Here is a 22,007-nt window from a genome sequence, read left to right as displayed (position 1 = left end):
CTTCAAATCCTTTAAAGAAAACCGATTAAAAAAACAACAAGTATTGCATAGTTTGCTATTAAACCTGTTATTTTTTTATTATTAAACTTGGTCCTTGCTACTTTAATTTAAAAAAAATAGGGTTTGAATTACATTTTTCGAGTAGTTATAAGCTTGGAAAGACATGGGGTCGAATTATTCAATATTTTTTCACGCATTCGTAAGGTCAGCTATCAAAACGCTGTTTCAAAATGAAGTCATGATAGTAAAAGGAGGTAGGGGTGTCAGATTTCTTTTTTCCTCCAGACGTGCATCCGTACATACCTATTCTGAATGTTTGTATCAATTTTTATCATTTTTTAATTCAATTATGTTTATGTTCTTGGTTTTAAATAATTTTTTTTTAAATTATTTTTCGAGATTATATTAAAAATATGTTACTCCGAAAGTTTTACATTCTTGCGAGCAAGAAAATTATTAAAATATTGCATGTACAAATTATGCAAAATCTGTAATTAAAAAAAAGTAGAACTATTTTTGCTATTATAATATTTTGTGTGTGCGAAAATATTAAATAAACAATGCTTAATTCAATGATAATATCGGTAGTTCGATAAATTCATTTTTCTTCAAGTTATATCGAATTCATTAATAGGACTTAGGGGTCTTTTTTCGTAATGTTCCTGTGGGTTTTTTTTTATTGTTACAAAATCCGATGCTTTATTTATATATATATAAAAAAAAAAAAAATAAATTCTTTTCTTTTTTTTTTACTACTGAAAACCATAACATTAGTAAAGGTATTTTCATTAAAATTGGTTTATTTCCTGATTTGGGGTGAATTTTAAAATAAAGGAAGAGGTCAAAGTTCATACATTTGGAGCATCGGCATTCATTTTTCCCGTACCTATTTGTAAAATAAAAACGGTAAAAAAAAAAAAAAAACTGAAACAATAAAAAAACAACAATTAATTTTTGTATTTTTTAAATAAAGAAGTCAATAATCATTTCATAAATATATTTTTATAATACTAAAAACAAATTTCAAAACAGTGAAAAAAAAAACACTTAAACTGTTCATTTTTTATTATTATTACTTATTTTTGTAAAATATTTTTTTTCTAAATAAAAATTTGGTCAAAACATTTCTATTGTTACTTTTTTTTAACTAAAACAATATGTAACCCGGTCTCGTCGTGCTCCAATAGCGGAACATTTTAAGGCCGATGTGGGATTTTCAATTTACACCGGTTTTTTATTCACGCCGCGACGTTTCTTCCGTTACGCCACATTTATTATTAGTGCTTATTCAAAGTACACCGAAGACTATGAGTTTTTTTTGTTTTTGTTTTTTGTAATATTTTGTATTGAATTTCTGATTTTATATTGAATTATCTCTCTTGCTAATTCCCTATTTTTCTCTAATGAACGAATTTGTCGGAAAGAAATTTTTTGCGAGGAAACAAATAAAATAACCGAAATCCGTAAAGGTAAGTCCAATCATTAACGAAATTGTTTTCATTGATTGAATTTTAAGTTCGAGTAAAAAACATCTATCATGTATGGCAACAAAGTAATTAAAAATGTAATGAATGATTTTTGTAATAAGACTTTTTTTTAAAAAAATGTTAACTATTCTGCACCTTCATCGCGTTCCTTATAAATGTTTAAATTTTATGAATCCAAAAGAATTTAAAATAATTCAATTTAATTCGTTTTTATTGTTTCCTAATATTCGAATTTCCTCAATTAAGTTAAACTGATTAATAATTGAAGTTCGAGTTAGAAAAACAAACAAGAACTTTTAGGTCTTAGAACAGTATAGTTAACAAATGTAAAAAAAATGCAATAAAACTTTATTTCAACTTTGTTAATTGTTCTTATTTTACGATTAAATGTTATATTCGAATAAAAAAAAAACTCTTCGTTTTAAAATATTTACTCTTGATACAATCGAAAAAGAATTTGATGTTTGTGCAGATTAGTGATGCTTTCAACTAGGCACCGCCAAAAATGGTCGCAAAATCAAGTTGTTGTTGTTTTTTAAAACTAAATTACATTTATTAAAATTCATTATTTCTGAGTAACTTTTTTTTCCAGAAAGATAAACCCCTGAATTTTATCATATAGAAAACAGAATAATGTAAAACTTTTTCTACTATTTTTAATTAAATTTTAAATGTTAAATTTTCGCAAAAAGTTAACAATTGACATTTTTTGTCTTGCACAAAAAACGTACTTAAATATTTAAAAAAAAAAAAAAAAGGTTTTTGAAATAATTAATTTATTTATTTATTGTCTAACTAAGATTTAGGATGATTTTATAAGAGAATATGCAAAAATATTATAATATAAGTACCTGAATTTCAAATAATTCCACTTATTCATATAGGTAACTAGATATTTCGCGTCAATGTAGAGTCTAGATCGACTCTGTTTACGTTTGCGTTTTATAAGAAGAAAACTATGGAAGACCAAACAGGCCAAAAAAACTTATTTTTCAGTGATAAAAATTTCAATGTATTATTAAGCTGAGGCTGGCCAGTACCAGATGGGTGACCATTTGTATGTTTGGTTTTTAATGTGTATGTGTGTAGGGGCCAGGCTCCCCAAAATGGGGGGGGGGCAATTTAAAGCAGAATAAAAAAAAATTATTTCAGCGCGTTTGGTCCACCGTAGTCGAAAGGCGGCAAACGTTTTCAAATGGGATCGAAAAAAATGATGCTATTTTTAACACAAAGGGCACAATATTTATCGATTATTTTTTTGTATTGATTATTCAAAGCATGCCCTGTTTAATAATGGTCATGCATTATTCGGCTCGCTAAAAAAAAAATTGTTAATTTATTGATCAAAAATTTAAAAATGCCTTTTTTCGTATAAATATTAAAAAATTTTTTTGTTTTGTTTTGCTTAACTTAAATTAATTATTTTACTTAACATATTCACCGAATTTCACACTTCAAAACTCAAAAGCGGGATAATTAAGCACAATCGAAGTTCTGATATTCAGACGTCAAAATAAGGTATGCAAACAATTTTTTTTTTAATCTATAATTCTATCCCTTACAACAACACAAAATGTTTTGTTCAGTTTCAGATGATTATTTTAAGCATATTTGTTCCCACTTCAAAACAAGGGGGGATGTAAGCAAAAAAAAATATATATATATATAAATATCGTTTATGAAAAATAAGTATACTGTTATAAAGTTCATTCTTCTCCTAATAATCGCTGAAAATTTCGTATTGATCGGATAATTACCTGATTTTTGGTAGATTTTTCAAAAGACGGTCCGTCAAAAAGTACTGACCTGCCCCCCCCCAGTTTTGGCGGTGCCTACTTTCAACCAACACACTTCAGGTGAAAACATTATTACGTACATACATGTCATCATGTCGAAGTTAGCATGAATTCCAAAACTTATAAAAAGATTATTTCTTGACATTAGATAAATTCAATATATTTTTGTAAAAGCTATAAAAAAATTCTAGGTCTGAGGTGTCCAATGTCGTATACGTTGTCATCTGCGTATTTTTTCCACAAAAACTTTGATTTATTAGCTTAGATATATATGTTCTCTAGGTGTATCAGAATTTTGAGGGAATTTTTGACACCCCTCACACAAAACTGTGATAAAATATTTTTTAAAAACTCGCATTTTCTCTTAAAATGTGTTGTTTATTTTTTTTTATTAAATATACTTCCAAAATAAATCATTAAAGTTGTTTAAAAAATAATAGAAATGTTATTTTTTATTTAAAAAAAAAGAGTGTTTACAAAGTTCCGGCACGTCTTCATGCAGCCATTTTTATTTTTATACGTAATGAAATAAGTTTGTCAGAAACTGACCTTACGAATGCGTGAAATATATTGAATAATTCGACCCCCTGTCTTTCCAAACTTATAACTACTCGAAAACTGTAATTCAAACCCTATTTTTCTTTCAATTAAAGGAGGAGGAATAAAGTTTTCATTACAAAACAAAAAAAAAACACAATATGGTTTTTAAGAATAAAGGTTTTAAACTTCGGACTGTACAGGTAACTTACTAAAAAACACCATTTTTTGTTTGTTTTAAATTTGAATATATTATTTATTGATCTTTTTTCTTCAATTTGTGACAAATACAACTTTGGTGCGTTAATTAATTACTTTTTAATAGATTTTTCAAAATGGGGGAGGCGTGAATTAAAAAAAACGTTTGTCTAAAATATTATATTCAGTTTATTGGAAAGAGCATAAAATTTCACATTGACCCTGAAAATATCGTAAACATTTAATCAATCGAAAAAGTTTTTAAAGTTTAAAAATTGAAAAATACTTAACTCGTAAAATTCAATTGATTTCATTACTGTTTTTTTTTTTAAATATGTTTATTACTTTTTATACAACTTTAATAGTTTATTTTGAAAGTATAATCCCTAAAGAAAATAAACAACCCACTTTTAAAAGAGAAATTACGAGTTTTTTTATATTTTATTTCGTTATAGGGGTGTCAAAAATTCCCACCAAATTCTGATACACCTTGTAATGAAATCAATTGAATTTTACGAGTTAAATATTTTTCAATTTTTAAACTTTAAAAACCTATGAAAATTTGTCTATTGGTTCAATTTTTACAATATTTTCAGGGCCAATGTGGAATGTTATGCTCTTTCCAATAAACCAAATAATTTTTTGGACAAACTTTTTTTGTAATTCACCCCCACCCCACCCATTTTTGAATGTCTATTTAAATTTAAATAATTAATTTATGTACCAAAGTTTTATATATCACAAATTGAAGATAAAAGATCAATAAATAATATATTGTAATTTAAAACAAAAAAAAAAATATTTTTTGGAAATTTACCTGTAAAGTGCAAAGTGTAAAACGATTTTTTAAAAGACCCACGTTGAATTTATTTTTCAGTGGAAGCTTATGTTATACTTAGAATATCAAGTAAATATGGGATGCTTACAACAATTTTTTTCTATTTCATAAAATGTTTTCTTTTTTAGATATATAAAAAACAAAAAATCAGTCGATAAAGAAGTATTAAAATATATCAATCAAAAACTCGTGTATTTCATTAAAAGAATAAAAAAAAATCGGTCAACAGTTTTTTTTTGTTTGTTTAACAATAAAAACTTATAAGTGAATAATTTCCTTTTTTTAAGTACGGAGGACCGAAATACTAAATTTGGTTTACAGTACGCATTAAAAAGACATATAATTTATGTCCCTTCTATGCGCCGCATTATAAAGGCGAATAAAATAAGACTTGTCTCCCTTTATTTGAACAGTTTTAAAAAAAATGAGTTCACGTTTGTTTTTAATCCTTGTTTAAAAAAGTATTTTATTTAAGAAGGACATGGAATATAAGTAAAAATATGGATAAATTCTTAACAATGAACGATTGAACTACTCATCGAATACTAGTTTTTATAGGTAAAGACGTTTGGGAATTTATATATATTTTTTATACTTGAAGGAAGTAAAATTTCGTTGGTTTTTTTAAATCTTTTTTAAGAAAAACCGATTTAACAAACAAATGTTCCATAATTTGCTATTAAACCTGTTATTTTAAAAACTTTGGTCTTTTCGCCTTTTAATTAAAAAAATTAGGGTTTGAATTACATTTTTCAAGAATTTATAAGCTTCGAAAGACAGTAAGTCTAAATATCCCATTGTTTACTTCAAATTTTTACTGACAATTTCTGACACTGCTATATGTTCTCATATATGTAATATTAATCTTAAATCATATGTTCTAATCAGATACATAATTTTCATGATGCATTACAATTGAACATCAGAATTGTTTTATCAGATACAACATAAATCATTTCAATTCTGTCAAAAAATGTGCTTCTGTTTTTGACTAATAGTTATGTAAATCCAATTAATAATATTACATATAAATATTTATCCTACATAACGTGTCAGCTGCATTCATTTTTATTCTTGACTGTTATCTTTATCATTATATTTGTTGTTTCACAACGTTTTGGCAAAATCTCCCTCTGGCCTTCTGTTACATTATGTTAACCCGCATGTAAACGGTTGTATACGTTTTGTGTTATGTTGTGGGATATATATATATATACACGTTTTATGTTCCATGATCGCCTAAATTTATATGCATATGTGTGAGTGTCATGTCCAACATATCTTGTATTCACTGGTCTATTCATCTTCTTGGAGGGAAGCTGAACCCTGGTGGATGAAAGATTTTCACTCCAGGATGATAATTGGATTCAGTTTTTATTTAACTTTCATAATGTGCGTCTGTGTGTGGAGGGTGTCATGTCAGCTAATAAGATCCTTTCAGTAAATTATCTATTATCTAGCTTTGTTATATTTTGACAGGATGTATGAAAACATCATCATATCCATCTGTTGTTTACCTCTCCAGTTGGATAGATAGCTAGATTGATAGATAACTAGCTACAAATTTCGATAGATAACTTATTCTGTTCATAACACTTCTTCAGGTGATTAACTGCAATGCGATAGGAATGCTGAGTACCTGTATCCCCATTAATAACTGCTCTTTATGGTTATTGCTTCAGCCTTAGTTTTGGCCAACTAATGCTCAGGCTTACGTGGATGGAATTGAAACCGCTATCTTAAGAAAATGATCACATGGAAATATAGAAACTCAACATCATTTATTCACAATATGCCTACAAGAAGGCCAGAAAATTAGTTGGCTAAAACTAAGGAAAATATTAGTTGGTTAAAACTAAGGATAAAGATTAGTTGGTTAAAACTAAGGAAAAAGAATAGTTGGTTAAAACTAAGGAAAAAGATTATTTGGTTAAAACTAAGGGAAAATATTAGTTGGTCAAAACTAAGGAAAAATATTAGTTTGTTAAAACTAAGGAAAAAAACTAAGTAAAAAGATTAGTTGGTCAAAATGTGGTAAGACAACAAGTACAGAAGGTAGTAATTACTGGGGTACAGTTAAAAGACTCAACAATTCTATGCCATCATGGTTAATTGGCTGAAGAAGGTCTGGGGATTCTTTGACCGAAACCTAGTAAAACAACAACAATTGTGAAGATAACAGTCCACAAAAAGAATACACAAATTATGAATCCTCATCTCAAAGAATTGCAAAAATATTTTTTTTTTTAAATATAATATCTCATGTGCTTTTCGTTTTGGAAAATACATTATCTTATATTTTTATATAAGAAAATGGTTGGTGCAAGTTAAGTTTTATTTTTACTGAATCTTATTCTGTTTAGTTTTGTATCTAGTATTGTTATAATGTTTTTTCAAATAAGAAAGCTTTTAACGTCATAATGTTTGCATGGGTGCAAGAACTCAAATGTAGGTCTTATTAACAATTTAAAATGGCCTGGTGACCATATCCTATCTAAATGAATTTCTTCATTTGAGATGATTATTTCAGATTAAAAATATAAAACAAATTTAAAACAGGTTATATAATGTAATGGAATATGTATAAAATAAAGCAATGCTAATGAATAGGATACTAACATTTAACCATGCAAGAAATTGAAGAGAAACTTTACTGAATAAAATTGAAAATTATTGCAAAAACATTGATTCACAAAAAAAGTCATTTTCTGAATATTTGGAAACATCAATTTTAAAATGTGTTTTTCTTAATTTATTAAATGTAATGGCTATTCTATTGTTAGTTAAACTCTGGATTTGTACTAACTCTTTGAGAAATTTATTTTATTCAAAGATTAATATAACACTTCAAGATTAGATCAAAAATATAATTCTTTATTGGAAAACTCAATGTTTTTCAGTCGAAATGATCAGTCGAAGCAGAATTATTGGTCAAAATAATTGAATAAATAAATATTAATCATTTGCTTTTGTTTTTGCTTTTGGTGAAATATTTTCGGAATCCAATTAATTATGTTAGATAAAAATATTCAAGAAATAATCATGTCACTTGTACAGTATTTATTAAAAATTAATTTAATAAACTTTATGTAATATAATGAAAATTATTGAAAATTCTGACTAATTTGTTGGTAAATTTAACAATACCAATTATTAACTAGTTTGTTTGATGATAAAAAATTAGATCCTCATTGGATTACTATTTGTAAAATTTTTACTGGTGTTTTCTAATGAAAAAACTACTAAAAGTCATATTTTACACAAAAACAAATTATTACATTATAGCAAAAAACCATGTAAACTAAGAAAATTGCTATATTATAGCAGAACATTGCTATCTACTATATGATTGAATGACGTACAAAATTTGAGATATTCTAAGAATTAAAGGTAGAATTTGATGAATTCAGAAATTAAGAAAAAACATTTAAATTTAACGAAATGTTCATGTTTAAAAAATGTTGACTATACAACGAAATGTTCATGTTCAATTAACAGCACAAAGTTTCATCCTCCACCAGACCAGATGAATTCTTGTCCTGGAATCGAGCAAGACGAAAACAAGAACACAATAAAGATAAACCATAAGAAATGAGAATTATTATTCTTTGCTGATTTAATTACACAACGTTTGAAAGATAAACAAAAATCTCATAGAAATCTGATGCATTCAATTTGAATTTCATGTGAATAAGAGAATTAACTGAACTAAAATATAGAGTTAGAAATGCAATTGGTTAAATCATGTTTAGATTTTAAACTTACTCCTGCTCATATGTCATAAGTACCTAATACCAAGAACTATTGTCAAAACAAAAATTTCTGTGAACCATGTTTTAATATAATTATTCTCTGTTTCCTATATTAATTAATTAATAAATAAATGACATTTTTAATTTATTTACAGGAAACAGCTATTGGAGAAAATAGACATTTATTAAACAGATTCACGAAAATAAATCTTAAAGACGGATAAACTGGACGGAGAACTTATTTATGTTTGTGAAATTTACATCTCATCATTTAAAATGTGAAATTGAAAACATTGACGCAAAAAAAACATTATTCGTTCATCATGAAATGATAAAAACTATTATTTCATTCCTTGTGTGGAAAGGTATATTTATTAGTTAGCAAAAATTCTTCTGGTTTATACATTTGAACTTTAGTTGAAAAACTAAGGAATTGAACTCTAGTATAAACCTCGGGAAGACTCACCTTGATTTTTCATAGCAAACTTTTATGGGTTCAATTCATTGAAAAATAAAATTTATAAAAATTGAAAAGCATCAAAATTAAAAGATTAAAATGTGAAATAAAAAATTGAATTGAAAAAAATGCAAGTTCATCATAAAACGATAAAATCATTTCATTCCTTGCATGAAACTGTATATTAATTAGTTACCAAAAATTCTACCACTTAGTCTTTGTACTATTCAGAATGCGTGCTTATTGATTAACTCATCAAAAAATATTTCAATTCTTTACAATTTTTGTCAAATTATTTCATTAAAAACTATTTTGTACCATAACTATATATTATATAGAAATATATGTTATTTTTAGAGAAAAATCCCCCTTTGCCAATTAACTTAAATAAAATCCAAAATGGAGGAACCTTATTCTTGTGGAATATGTGGTAAATTATTTCAAACAAGATGGCATTTAATACAACATAGGACAACCCATTCGGAAGAGAAACCGTATTCTTGTGAAACTTGTGGTAAATCATTTAAAAGACTTAATGCGATTAAAGTACACATGGCGATTCACTCTGAGAAACCTTTTTATTGTGAAACTTGTGGTAAAATGTTTAAAACAAAAGCTAAATTAAAACATCACATGCCGAGCCACACTAAAGAGAAACCTCATTCTTGTGAAGTTTGTGGTAAATCATTTACACAAAAGAACGATTTAAACGTCCACATCCGGTCACATACTGGAGAGAAACCATATTCTTGTGAAATGTGCGCTTCATCATTTACAACCTTATCTAATATGAATAGACATATGAAAATGCACACAAAATCAAATACTGAAGAAAAATCGTATAATTGTGCAGTATGCAACTCTTCATTCACGAGCAGATCAAATTTACAAATGCACAGACGGATCCATCCTGTTCATAAAAACTTTTCTTGTGAAGTTTGTGGTAGATCATTTACACAACAATATGAAGCAACAGTACACATGCGAACTCACACAGACAAGAAACCTTATTCTTGTGACGTTTGTAATAAATCGTTTATAAGACCATATTTGTTAAAAAGACACATCCGAACACACACTGGAGAGAAACCTTATTCGTGTGATGTTTGCAGTAAATCATTTGCAAGAAAATGTCATGTAGATCGACACATGAAAATGCACGCTGGAAAGAAAGAATATTCTTGTGAAGTTTGTGGTAAATCAATTGCAAGAAAATGTCATATAGATCGACACATGAAAATACATGCTGGAAAGAAACAATATTCTTGTGGAGTTTGTGGTAAATTATGTACAAGTAAATATGAAAAAATATTACACGCTCAAATTCACACAAGAGAGAAACCCTATTGTGAAATTTGTGGTAAATCCTGTGCAAGTAAATATGACGTAAGATTACATGTCCGGACTCACACAGGAGAGAAACCATATTCTTGTGAAATATGTAGTAAATCATTTGCAAGAAAATCTGATTTAAATATACACATGCCGGTCCATGCTAGTGAAAAACCTTATCATTGTGAAATATGTAATAAAGCATTTACGTACAAAGCTAGTTTTAAAAGCCATATTACAACACACACTGGGGTGAAACCTTATTCTTGCGAAGTTTGTGGCAAATCGTTTACATTTGCATCTGATGTAAGAAAACACAACCGAGTTCATACAGGAGAGAAACCTTATTCTTGTGAAATTTGTGGTAAATCATTTTCAGGAACATCTGGTGTGAAATCACACATGCCAACACACACCGGAGAGAAACCATATTCTTGTGAAGTGTGTCCTTCATCATTTACAGCTTCATCAAGTTTAAAGAAACATATGCGATCCCATATTAGTGATCCATCTGACATCCAGCATGTTTAGTAAGGTCAGATTTGTAATCCCATATGTTAACATACTATGGACCAAAACTTTTATGAAGACGACTGGTCTCATCAATGACAAATAATGCAGTTTCTTCTATATGGAACTAGAGAATCTAAGCATCCTGGCATACAACTGTACTGTTCTCGAAAATTGTATGATTTAAACTCTCTATTGAAAGAATTTAATACCGAATGTTGATATTATTTACGCATTTATTTTGTATTCTTAATTGATCATACATTTCAATGTTGCTGAACTTTGTTGAAAACGTAAGCATCCTGACAAAAAGTTGTAAAGTTCAACAACGAAAACATGCATGTCTTGCCACCAGAAAATGTATATTCAATCATGAAACTTGATTGATCACCCATCTCAATGCCACTGAACTAACAAGACTCAGTTTGTTGATGGGATCATGCTGTATAAAGAAATTTCTAGAAGAGAAAAATATCTGACGCAGAATGTTTAAGACAATGTTTTGCATGACTGAAATCTTCGTATTTGTGGAACTGAAGAATTTTCTGTATAAACTCTTCATCATTCCATCTTGCTATCCTCATGTTTTTTTCTCTCACAACATATTTGAGCCGATATCAACTAAGATTAATAGAAATCTGGTAAAAGGTAACTACAAAATTTTAACCGTCGAAATGTAGTTAATCATTGTCTAAGATAGATAACAAAGAAGTAAAGTTATGTATTTCCCTCCCACAGCGGTATGATGTGACACAAGGGTCGTAAAGTGAAATGTGAAAATCCAGCGCTATAGAGGAAAGTACTTTAGCTTGGAAAAACATTCTGGTTATCTACTTAAGCATTCCCCGGTAGGAACGGCCAAATCAGAGTGAATAAGATGTGTGTTGGATCTCATCAACTGCGTTGAGGTCCTCTATCACTGATGTGCTACCCACTCTCTTGCTGGATTTGAAAAAAACAAAACAAGAACTCAGTATTTATGAGTATTTTATAAGCTTGATCATCTGATGGATTGGATTACTAGCTGAAACAGTTATGATACTATGATTGAACAAGGGAGATAAGCAATTGATTAGGATGAAGTTAATAGATTCTGATAAAAGGAAACATTCAGAGGATATGTTATTAGGACAAAACAACACAACAGGAGGTATCTTGTCCGAATAGACTCTTCTATAGAAACATCCAGTGTAAGTTGCGTTTATATGCTGTAACCTTTAGAAGATAAAAATCACTTAGTTCGTAAGAAAATTTGTGGATATATTTAGTCGGACAGATCGACAATCATCTAGGAGCATGAATTTTCATGCATAACATCAAAAAGAAATGAGACCATGTTCTATCATAAACATGTAGCGAAGGACATATAAAAAATAGTAGACCTTTACATCAGACATTGTCATGCCGGACACACCTGCAAGAAATGCTGTTGGTATTTATGTGAATATACTGAATGACTATAGCTTTAATAGAGCAAAATACAAATAACGCCCTTTCAGATTTAAATTATACTCATGGAAAATCAAGTGTAAACTGCATGGGAGTGCCACTTTCATGCCTTATATTCAACTGAAGTTAAATATTAAAAGCCAGAAGACTTTGTCAAGCTAAATTTGTGTTAAATGATTTGCTGGGAAATACATTGCGACACAATCAAGTATGGAAATTACTCAAGTGAATCATCTGTAAAAAATTGGATGTCTAGTGTAACAGCAAGTTCTGGGGACATATATATGAAAGGACATTTGAATATAACTCGCACACCATTCATTATGACTATGCAATTCTTACAGCTGATTCTCTCTCCTCTGATTTTGAGCGCGTGGTACAATGGGAAAAAGTGGCTGATTACTTTTAATGCATTTAAAACCAAGCTTCTGTCTTTACATCATTGCCGCTTTGTCCCCGTCTGGCATCAATTAAAATGAATGACTCGGCTTGGAGATGCTCCATGTTTTGACAAGCTTGTGTGCTTGACCTTTACTCCTGATCTAAAATTGAACACGTACATCAAATCCGTTGCCAAGATCATTGATAAAATGGTGGGATCCTTCTATCGATCCAGAAGAAATCTACTTGCTGATGCAATACTCTTCCTATAAGAGCCAGGTACGTCCAAGGATGGAGTATTTTGTCACATCTGGGCAGGCGCTAGAAGAAAAACCTTATTCTGCCTTGACAGAGTTCAAAATAGACTTTGTAGCCTAGTAGGGGATGCTCTTTTCTCTTCCCTGTAACCTCTTTCTCAAAGAAGAGACGTTGCGAGCTTGTCTCTACTTTATCGTTATTTTCTTGCCGTCTGAGCTCCAATCTATTGTCCTCTCTCGCCAAACATTCATGAGAAACACTCGTGTTGCTGAAAACACTATCAATAATTTCCCCCACTCTGTGCATAAACCTAAATGTAGATTCTTTATTTCTTAGAATTGCACATCTGTGGAACTCTCTTCCGTTTGTTTGCTTTTCAACTGACTCCAATATGGTTATTTTCAACTTCAATGTAAACAAGTTGTTGATGAGCCATCTCCTTAATCCAATTTACCAAATATACACTACTAACGGTTACTATGATATTGTCCCATTGACTATTGTACACTCTTTTACTTTTATCCTCGAGTGACCTCTGTGCCTTGATAATTAGTGACTTCTTTGCAAAAATAAATGTTTTGCTTTAATTCACATTTGGTTATTCTAATCATTTCAATTTCTAAAATAAAAAAAGGAACTGAAGTAATACATAAAGTTATGTCCAATCACTATCGAAATTTTTATTTCATTTTGCGATAGAATTTTAAGTTCGAGTTAAAAACAATCGTTTTTTTTGTGCAAAAAGAGAAGTAAAGAAATACAAAAGATTAAAACAAAATTATTTGTTTAACATTTATTTATCTTTTGTAAAATTGTCAAATCAAATGACCGCTTTTACACTACCTCTTCTTTTAATGTCATACTGATAATTATTGAGTTTCTATCAGTATTTTCTCTAATTTTCGATTTTTCAGCGATTATTGAGACTTCACCGATGACCGGCTCATGTTATGCATTTTGTTCTCGTTGTAAGTTAAGCATTTGACACAATTTGTATTTCAAACTAAATAAACGTTTTAAAATGAGATAAATCACAAAAATAATTATCCAGGTAGGATATGATACAAAATGTTATGTTTTTTTAGAAAGAAATTAGGGTGAAACGTCAGAAACATGACACTTTCTCATCGGCAAATGTTCCATATAGTTTATATTAAGTTATATTTCGGCTGATATTATAACCATTTTAATCACGCGTTATAGATGACTATATGAAGTTATACCAGCAATCAATCTATATTTATATTTGACAAACTTACTTTTTTTTAAAGAACATTTTCACCCAAACAAGGCACATGGCCACCTTGATGTAGGGACTACTATCAAAGACATAAGCTACAGGAGTATTATGTAGGCAGTTGGGCAGCAAGATATCGGTTCACATTACACTTGAACTTCTGCATGTCAGTACAGTTGGGGAAGCAGCGTCCCAGAAGGGAGTTCCAAAGTCTAGCGGTTCTGGGGAAGAAACTACTGAAGTTGAAGGCTCTCTTACATCTAGGGATCTCTACTGTGAAAGGGTAGTATTTAGCTGCTTGTCGGGTTTGTCGAGGGAGTATAAGTGTTTGCAGTTCGTCAGAGCATTCACCATTAAAGTACTTGTAGAACAGGCAGAGGGATGCAACATTTCATCGATGGGATAGAGGCCGAAGCTTAGATTACAGTTTAGGACATAGGTTGGCGACTCTCTTTTGGACCTTGTACAGGAGCGAGAGACTAGTAGTAGATGCACCAGCCCAAATATGGCAACAATACTCCATACATGGGCGAATGGTGGCCTTATAGAGGTACAGGATATTTTCGGGCTGATATTAAAACTATTTTAATCACGAGTTATCGATGAATAGTTGATAAGTTATACCAGCAATCGATCTATGTTTACATTTGACAAACTTACTGACCAAAACGTGTAACAGTATAAAAATATATTTCATACAATATTAGCGGGCATACCCGACATTACCCGGGTGTTTGTAGATGTATGTTGAGCAAAAAAAGTGTTACTAGGCAGGCAAGCTCGAACCCGTGACAAAAGGGTGAAAAAGAAAATGAAAGAAAACCTGACATTTTACCGCTATGCTATGACGTGACAGGAAGTGAAAAGTGTTACAATTTAGCAATGTCATAATAAGGAAAGTTCTCAAAAATAGTAACCTTGTCGAGAAGCCTGGTGAAAAAAAGCCTTTCTTGGACATACAAAAATGTGTGTGCCCGTTTTGCCTTTTATATATACAGACTAGCGGGTGTGTCCGAGTGTTTGTCGGTGTGTGTGTGTAGGAAAAAAATTGAAGGAGGAAAAGAACGTGAAAATTTTTTTTTTAATTTATATCATTTTTTTTACCAAGTAAAAAATAGATACCCTGTAGAAGAAACACCGATTGGCGCACATTCTAAGTGGCTATGGTGATTCGACCTTAACATTGACACAACCACATGGCGCTATTGGCGCATGTAAACACATAAGACAGCAGATGTGGTTGAACGTTCGCGAGCAAAATTTTATAAAAAATATATTTACAAAACTTTTTAAGATTTTGAAGAAAAAATATATATTTACAAAACAGTTGTTTAATAGTAATTATTTACAAAACTTTTAAGGATTAAAAAAACTAATTTCTATTTACACAAAACTTTTTAATGTGAGTAACAAAACGAACGTATTTAAACAAAATATATTTACATATATGGGTGTCTTTCTGAGTGCGTGTTTTTCATATATTTACAACACTTTAATAAAACAAATAATAAATAAATAAAGAAAAAGAATGAGCTATATAAATTACAACACAATCGTCAAAACTAAGAATTTCTGCACAACATCTATTTCTTTAAATATATATTGTTTAAATGTATTTCGTTACATTAAAAGCTTACTTGTATTCAATTTGCCCTTGTGGAGAAGTAAGCAAATAGCAATTTTTTTTTAAAATAAAAATAAAAGTTTAAAAAAATGTGTCTTGTGATACTATATTTTATCTTTATAAAAATAAAAGTTATAAAAATGTGAATAAAATAATATATTTTTAATTGCCCATTGTTTTATACTTGTTGCTTATATTTGATTTTATTATGCATAAAAATTGCCTCGGTCTAGAAGGAGTTTCGTTCCTTTACTGAGCACCGATATACATCGCACTTTAAACAAATATTGAATTGTATTATAAACGCACAGTAAAGAAAGAAAAAAAAAACACTGTACATACAAAGTTAATCTTGGTCACAAAACCCAGGAAACATTTGCCAAAATCCGAATAAGTCAGTTATTTTATATTTTTCTCTGTCATTAAAACGTTTGTTTAAATAATTTTACTTAAAAGTTTTTTTTTTAAATATCTATTTTTTAATACACAGAACGTCGGTTTTCAATGTTTTGTAACTAATATCGCTCATTCTTTTTATTTATTTTCTTTATTATTATTATTATTATTATTATTATTATTATTATTATTATTATTATTATTATTATTATTAAAAAATTATGTAAATATATTTTTTTTAAAAATTGTTCGCGAACATTCGACCATGTCAGCTATTTGACGTGTTTACAAACAACGAACTCCAATGTCAAGGTCGAAGCACCGGTGTCACTTGAAATATACGCCAGCCGTCGTCTTCTGCTACAGGGTTTCTATTTTTTACTTGGTCCAAAGATTTTAATGGCAAAAACAAATATAAAATAACTGACTTGTTCGAATTTTTTTTAATGTTTCGCGGGTTTTTGCGACCAAGATTGATTTGTATATAAAGTGTTTGCCCCCCCCCATCTGCGTTTTTTAATACAATTCTATATTTAGTTAAAGCGCAATGTATTTAGGCGGTCAAAGAAAGAAAAATCTGTCTAGACTGAGGCAATTTTCATGCATAATAAAATCACAAGTATAAGCAACAAGTATAAAAAATCAAGAATTTAAAAATAAAGATGAAATGTAGTATTACAAGATATAAATCTTTTCATAACTTTTATTTTTATTAAAAATGAAAACAAAAAATCTTTCTACGTTTATACTTTACCACAAGCGCAAATTAAATACAAGTAAATTTTAGCGTCCAAAATTCTCAGTTATAACGTCGGTTTTTAATGTTTTGTAAGTAATATAAGTCATTCTTTTTTATTTATTTATTTTTGTTATAATTATAATTATGTTTATTAGTTTTATTTAAAAGTTCTCTTAATATATTTTTTTAAAAAACACACTCAGAAAGACGCCCATTTATTAAAATATATTTTGTTTAAATACGTTCCTTTTGTTTCTTACATTAAAAAGTTTTGTGTGAATAGAAAAAAAAAGTTTGTTTTTTTAATAAGTCTTGTGAATATTTAATATTAAAAAAATGTTTTGTAAAGATATATTTTTCTTTTAAATCTTAAAAAGTTTTTAAATATATTTTTAAAACATTTTGCTCGCGAACATTCGGCCATGTCTGCCGTTTGACGTGTTTATAAAGAACCAACGCCAATGTCAAGGTCGGTGTCGCTTGAAATGTATGCCAGTCGTTGTCTTCTGCTACACGGTCTCTATTCTTTACTTGGTCCGATAAAAATATTAATACATTTTTGACAATGAAAAAATATTATTTTTTATTTAACAAAATAAGTATTAACAAAGAATTTTTTAAAAAAAGAAAAAAAAAACTTGAAATTACATTAAATGAAAATAATTATTTAAATTTTCTGTGAACTTGCTTTTCCGGTCGTCATCTGAAATATCAACATCCACCCGTCAAACTCATCTTGTTTTAATAAACACATCTTATAATCGTTTCTTTGTTGAAAGAAGCTTGCTAAACAAAAAAGTATTAACCAATAAGTATCACCAATAGCAAAGACTTTTTATCTTAAAGTACATCTTTTCAATTCCTCGGCTTAACGATTTTTTTTTTTACATGGTGGTCCCCATTTATCAAGGCCCGGAAGCCACTCAGGGATAAGGGTTATTGCAAGTACAGTACGTTAGTGTGGAGATTTAATAAAGTGTCTACTTAAGGAGGCGGTTCATCAGGAATTTGTTTACGTTGGACTTGAATACATCCAGGTTGTAGTCAGGTGGGAAGCAGGCAGATGGAACAGAGTTCCACAGGCGTGCAGTTCTAAGAAAGAAGCTTTGTTCATGGCATCTACGTTTTGATTTAGGCACAGATAAAGAGTGGGAAAATTGTTTGACAGTGGATTCAGCTAGACGGGTGTTTTTCATAAAAGATTGCTGAGGGAGGAACAAAAATTGGAGTTCAGACGAGCACCTGCAATGGAAATAACGATAAAACAAAGATAGGCTCGCAATGTCTCTTCTGTGGAAGAGAGGTTGCAGGGAAGAGAAAAAGACATCCCCCACTAAGCCACAAAGTCTATTTTGTACTCTGTCAATGCAGGATAGGCTGTTTTTAGCAGCTCCTGTCCAGATATGGCAGCAGTATTCCATCCTTGGACGTACTTGGCTTTTATATAGATAGAGAATTGCATCAGTAGTGAGATATCTTCTGGAGTGGTAGAAAGATCCCACCATCTTTCCAGCGACCATAGCAACAGACTTGATGTATGTGTTCCATTTCAGATCAGGAGTAAAGGTCAAGCCCAGAAGCTTGTCAAAACATGGGGCTTCTCCTAGACGAGAGCCATCCATTTCAATTGATGCCAGATGGGGATCTGAGCACTGAGCGTTGATGATTTAAAGATAGGATTTTTGTTTTAAATGCATTAAAAGTAACCAGCCATGTTTTTCCCCACTGAACCACGCGTTCGAGATCAGAGGAGAGAAAATCAGAGATAACTTTGTCATTTACAGCCTTTGATGTGTTGCCGTAGATGGTCGTGTCATCAGCATAGATGTCACCGAATGATTTAAGTATGTGTTTAGGGAGATCATTGATGTAGATCAGAGAAGAGAGTTTTGGGCCCAGGATGGACCCCTGAGGGACTCCAACATTAATACTGCAAGCCTCTGATTTTTGTCCATCGACCACTACTCTTATGAGCCTATCAGAGAGAAATGATTTAATGATAGAGAAAACATTTCACAGGAAACATGAGTTGGAACAATTACATTGAGAGCATTGCCACGACCGCTGCAAAGAAGGTAGGTTCTCTCTACCGTGCTAGAAAACTAGTAACACCCGAAAGTATCCTGTACCTCTATAAGGCCACTATTCGTCCATGCATGGAGTATTGTTGTCATATTTGGGCGGGTGCATCTGTTACTAGTTTCTCACTCCTAGACAAGGTTCAGAAGAGAGTCGCCAATCTGATAGGTCCTGAACTGTCATCTAAGCTTCAGCGTCGGTCCCATCAACCAAATGTAGCATCCATCTGTCTGTTTTACAAGTACTTTAATGGTGAATACTCCAACGAACAACAAGCACTTGTGCCCCCCTACATAAATACCCCCAACAAAATACTGCCCCTTCACAGTAGAGATCCTTAGATCTCCTGTAGTTTCTTCCCCAGAACTGCTAGACTTTGGAATTCCCTTGTGGGTTCCTGCTTCCCCAACTATACTGACGTTCAAGTTTAACGTGAACTGTCATCTTGCTGCCCAACTCCTCACATAATAACCGTGTAGCTTATGTCCGTAATAGTAGCCCTCTACATCAAAGTGGCAATGTGCCTCATTTGGGGTGAAAATGTAATAAAAAATTTTTTTTTTAATTACTTGAAGTTAATTAATTTTTTAGGTTCTTTTTTTTTTTTTTTTACTTCAGTGGCGCACAACTTTTTTGAAAGATAACAAACCAAACTTACTCTCTTAAATCCCTTTATGTATTAAAAAAATTCTAGTGAAAAATAGGCACTACCAAAAGTCACTACAGAATTAACCCTCCTATATGTAAAACGATGTAACTTTATTATAAATTAATATTATCAATATAACTTGTGTACCATTTAAAAGAAGGGCAAAATAAACTAGTAATAATATTAAAAAAAAATTTTTTTTCATCGAACAAAAATAATGAAATTGCGAGACGAAAATCGTGTTTACATAATTGGTGCTTTAAAATAACGTTCCCATGTAGTAAGCATTTCGAACGTGAAAACATACCCGTGTTTAAAAAATCTAGCAAAAATCAACTAATGGTAAGATTTTCGTGAAATTTTCGATACTTATTCATTTTAGAATTAAATTACGTATGAAATGCAGTTTCTGTAAAATATACACGGGAAAATATTTTTTTTTTTTTAGTGAGTGCCCCCCCCCATATTTATTTTTTCGAAATTTGAACAAAATATATTGAAATCTATCGACATTTCTATTTATTATGAAACATAAGAGTTTAAATAAGTAGGGTTTGTATTACTGTACACATAGATTCGAAAAAGTTGTCAAAAAAACAAATATAGAACAAATAAATGTTATCAAAGGCAAGATAAGTTACTTTTCTACCTAACTGGATATAATTCACGTGTTTTTATTCAGTGTAACATGTTTATTCAGCTCGAAAAACATGCAATGTTTACCGATGTATTGGAAAATTCAAAATGGCAGCCGACTGTCTCTCGGGGAGGGTACATTTGGGAAAAGGTATTATAAATAATAAACTAGACAAAATACTGTTAGAAAACAACCGAATACATGTCAACTTATGTCACGGTAACATATATTGAGCGAATTTCTAACAGTATTTTGTCTAGTTTATTATTTATAATACCTTTTCCCAAACGTACCCTCTCCGAGAGACAGTCAGCTGCCATTTTGAATTTTCCAATACATCGGTAAACATTGCATGTTTTTCGAGCTGAATAAACATGTTACACTGAATAAAAACACGTGAATTATATCCAGTTAGGTAGAAAAGTAACTTATCTTGCCTTTGATAACATTTATTTGTTCTATATTTGTTTTTTGACAACTTTTTCGACTCTATGTGTACAGTAATACAAACCCCAATTTAATATTATTGTCTTTTTTTTTAATAGCGTTTTTTCTAATTAATATATACTATAATTAGTTGAATTGCCAAGAAAAAGAAACTTCCTAAAAATTAATTAATTTTTAAAAGATTAACGCGATTAAAATTTCATTATTTTAAAATGTTCCGTTACAACATAGACTTTTAATTAATTGTGTTTATTTTTTTTAATATTAAGTTTTAATATAAACATGACTCTTGTCAGCTATTTTATCGACAGATTAAAACAAATTTGAAAATATTATTGCACAAATATTAAGCATTTTGTAGCCCCCCCCCCTCATATTTTTTTGTCTCTTTTTATTTTACCGAACAAAATATGGAACCCCGTAGGTAACCAAATGAACATTCAGTAAAACCGTATTTCATATTTAATATACAAATGTTTATAATATTATTAGTCATTAACCTGTGTAAATCTTAAAACATAACAAAATTATAACAAAGATTAATTATTAATTGCAGTTTGAAGAAGATAAACAAAGGTTTAAAAAAATCATTAAGTCGCTTCTGCTTTTCCATGGTTCGCATAGTTAACAAAAATCTGACGTCATGGAAACATGCGGTCCATTTTTCACAATCGTTTGACAGACCCTAGTGAAAGATGTTTAAAAAAAAGAAAATCGAATTTCAATTCCGAATAAATTTACTTAAAGAAAAAAACTTGATAAAAATTATTAGTTTTCTGAAATTATTTCAACGATAATTAATAAATAAAACTCATAAGATACCGAATTAAATAAAATTCACGTACCTTTTTGGTACTTATGCACTTAAGTTACCATGCTGAAATAGGCTTCCTTTTTCTTTGGCAACAAAGCCCAATACTTAACATTAACTGATACAATATTTGCTTTATTGTATGTTTTATTTATTTTTTATTGCATTTGTTTTTTCGTTTGTTTTTTTGTTTTTTTTTAATTTTTAATTAAATTAAAAATCTCAAATATTTGGGGGGGGGGGTTATCTCCACTCATATTACGCGTTATTTATTTATTTTTTTTACATGAAAATTGATTTCTTTTTATGGTGAAAATATTATTCATTAGTATTTTACAATGAAATAATTATTTTTTATTTAACACAACAAAACTTTAAATTACAATAAATTTA

General features: G+C 29.9%; 1 protein-coding gene across 1 annotated transcript; it reads left to right on the top strand.

Moving 5' to 3' along the window:
* The first annotated feature begins 1,291 nt into the window (after nt 1–1,291).
* LOC145270776 (uncharacterized) lies at nt 1,292–13,762 on the top strand. The gene is made up of 2 exons (XM_080126373.1): nt 1,292–1,469; nt 8,764–13,762. Exon 2 carries the CDS (start codon nt 9,465–9,467, stop codon nt 10,926–10,928), a length of 1,464 nt encoding a protein of 487 aa, XP_079982499.1. The 5' UTR covers nt 1,292–1,469; nt 8,764–9,464; the 3' UTR covers nt 10,929–13,762.
* The last annotated feature ends 8,245 nt before the right edge of the window (nt 13,763–22,007 follow it).

Source organism: Euprymna scolopes, chromosome 46, assembly GCF_053919585.1.
Source record: "Euprymna scolopes isolate OS-2025 chromosome 46, ASM5391958v1, whole genome shotgun sequence".
In the NCBI taxonomy this organism is placed as follows: domain Eukaryota; kingdom Metazoa; phylum Mollusca; class Cephalopoda; order Sepiida; family Sepiolidae; genus Euprymna; species Euprymna scolopes.
The sequence above is the reverse complement of the archived record's forward strand: the minus strand, read 5'-3'. Positions and strand labels throughout refer to the sequence as shown.

Coding starts and splice junctions, on each gene's coding strand:
- LOC145270776 (XM_080126373.1), top strand. CDS start 9,465: ATGGAGGAACCTTATTCTTGTGGAATATGTGGTAAATTATTTCAAACA.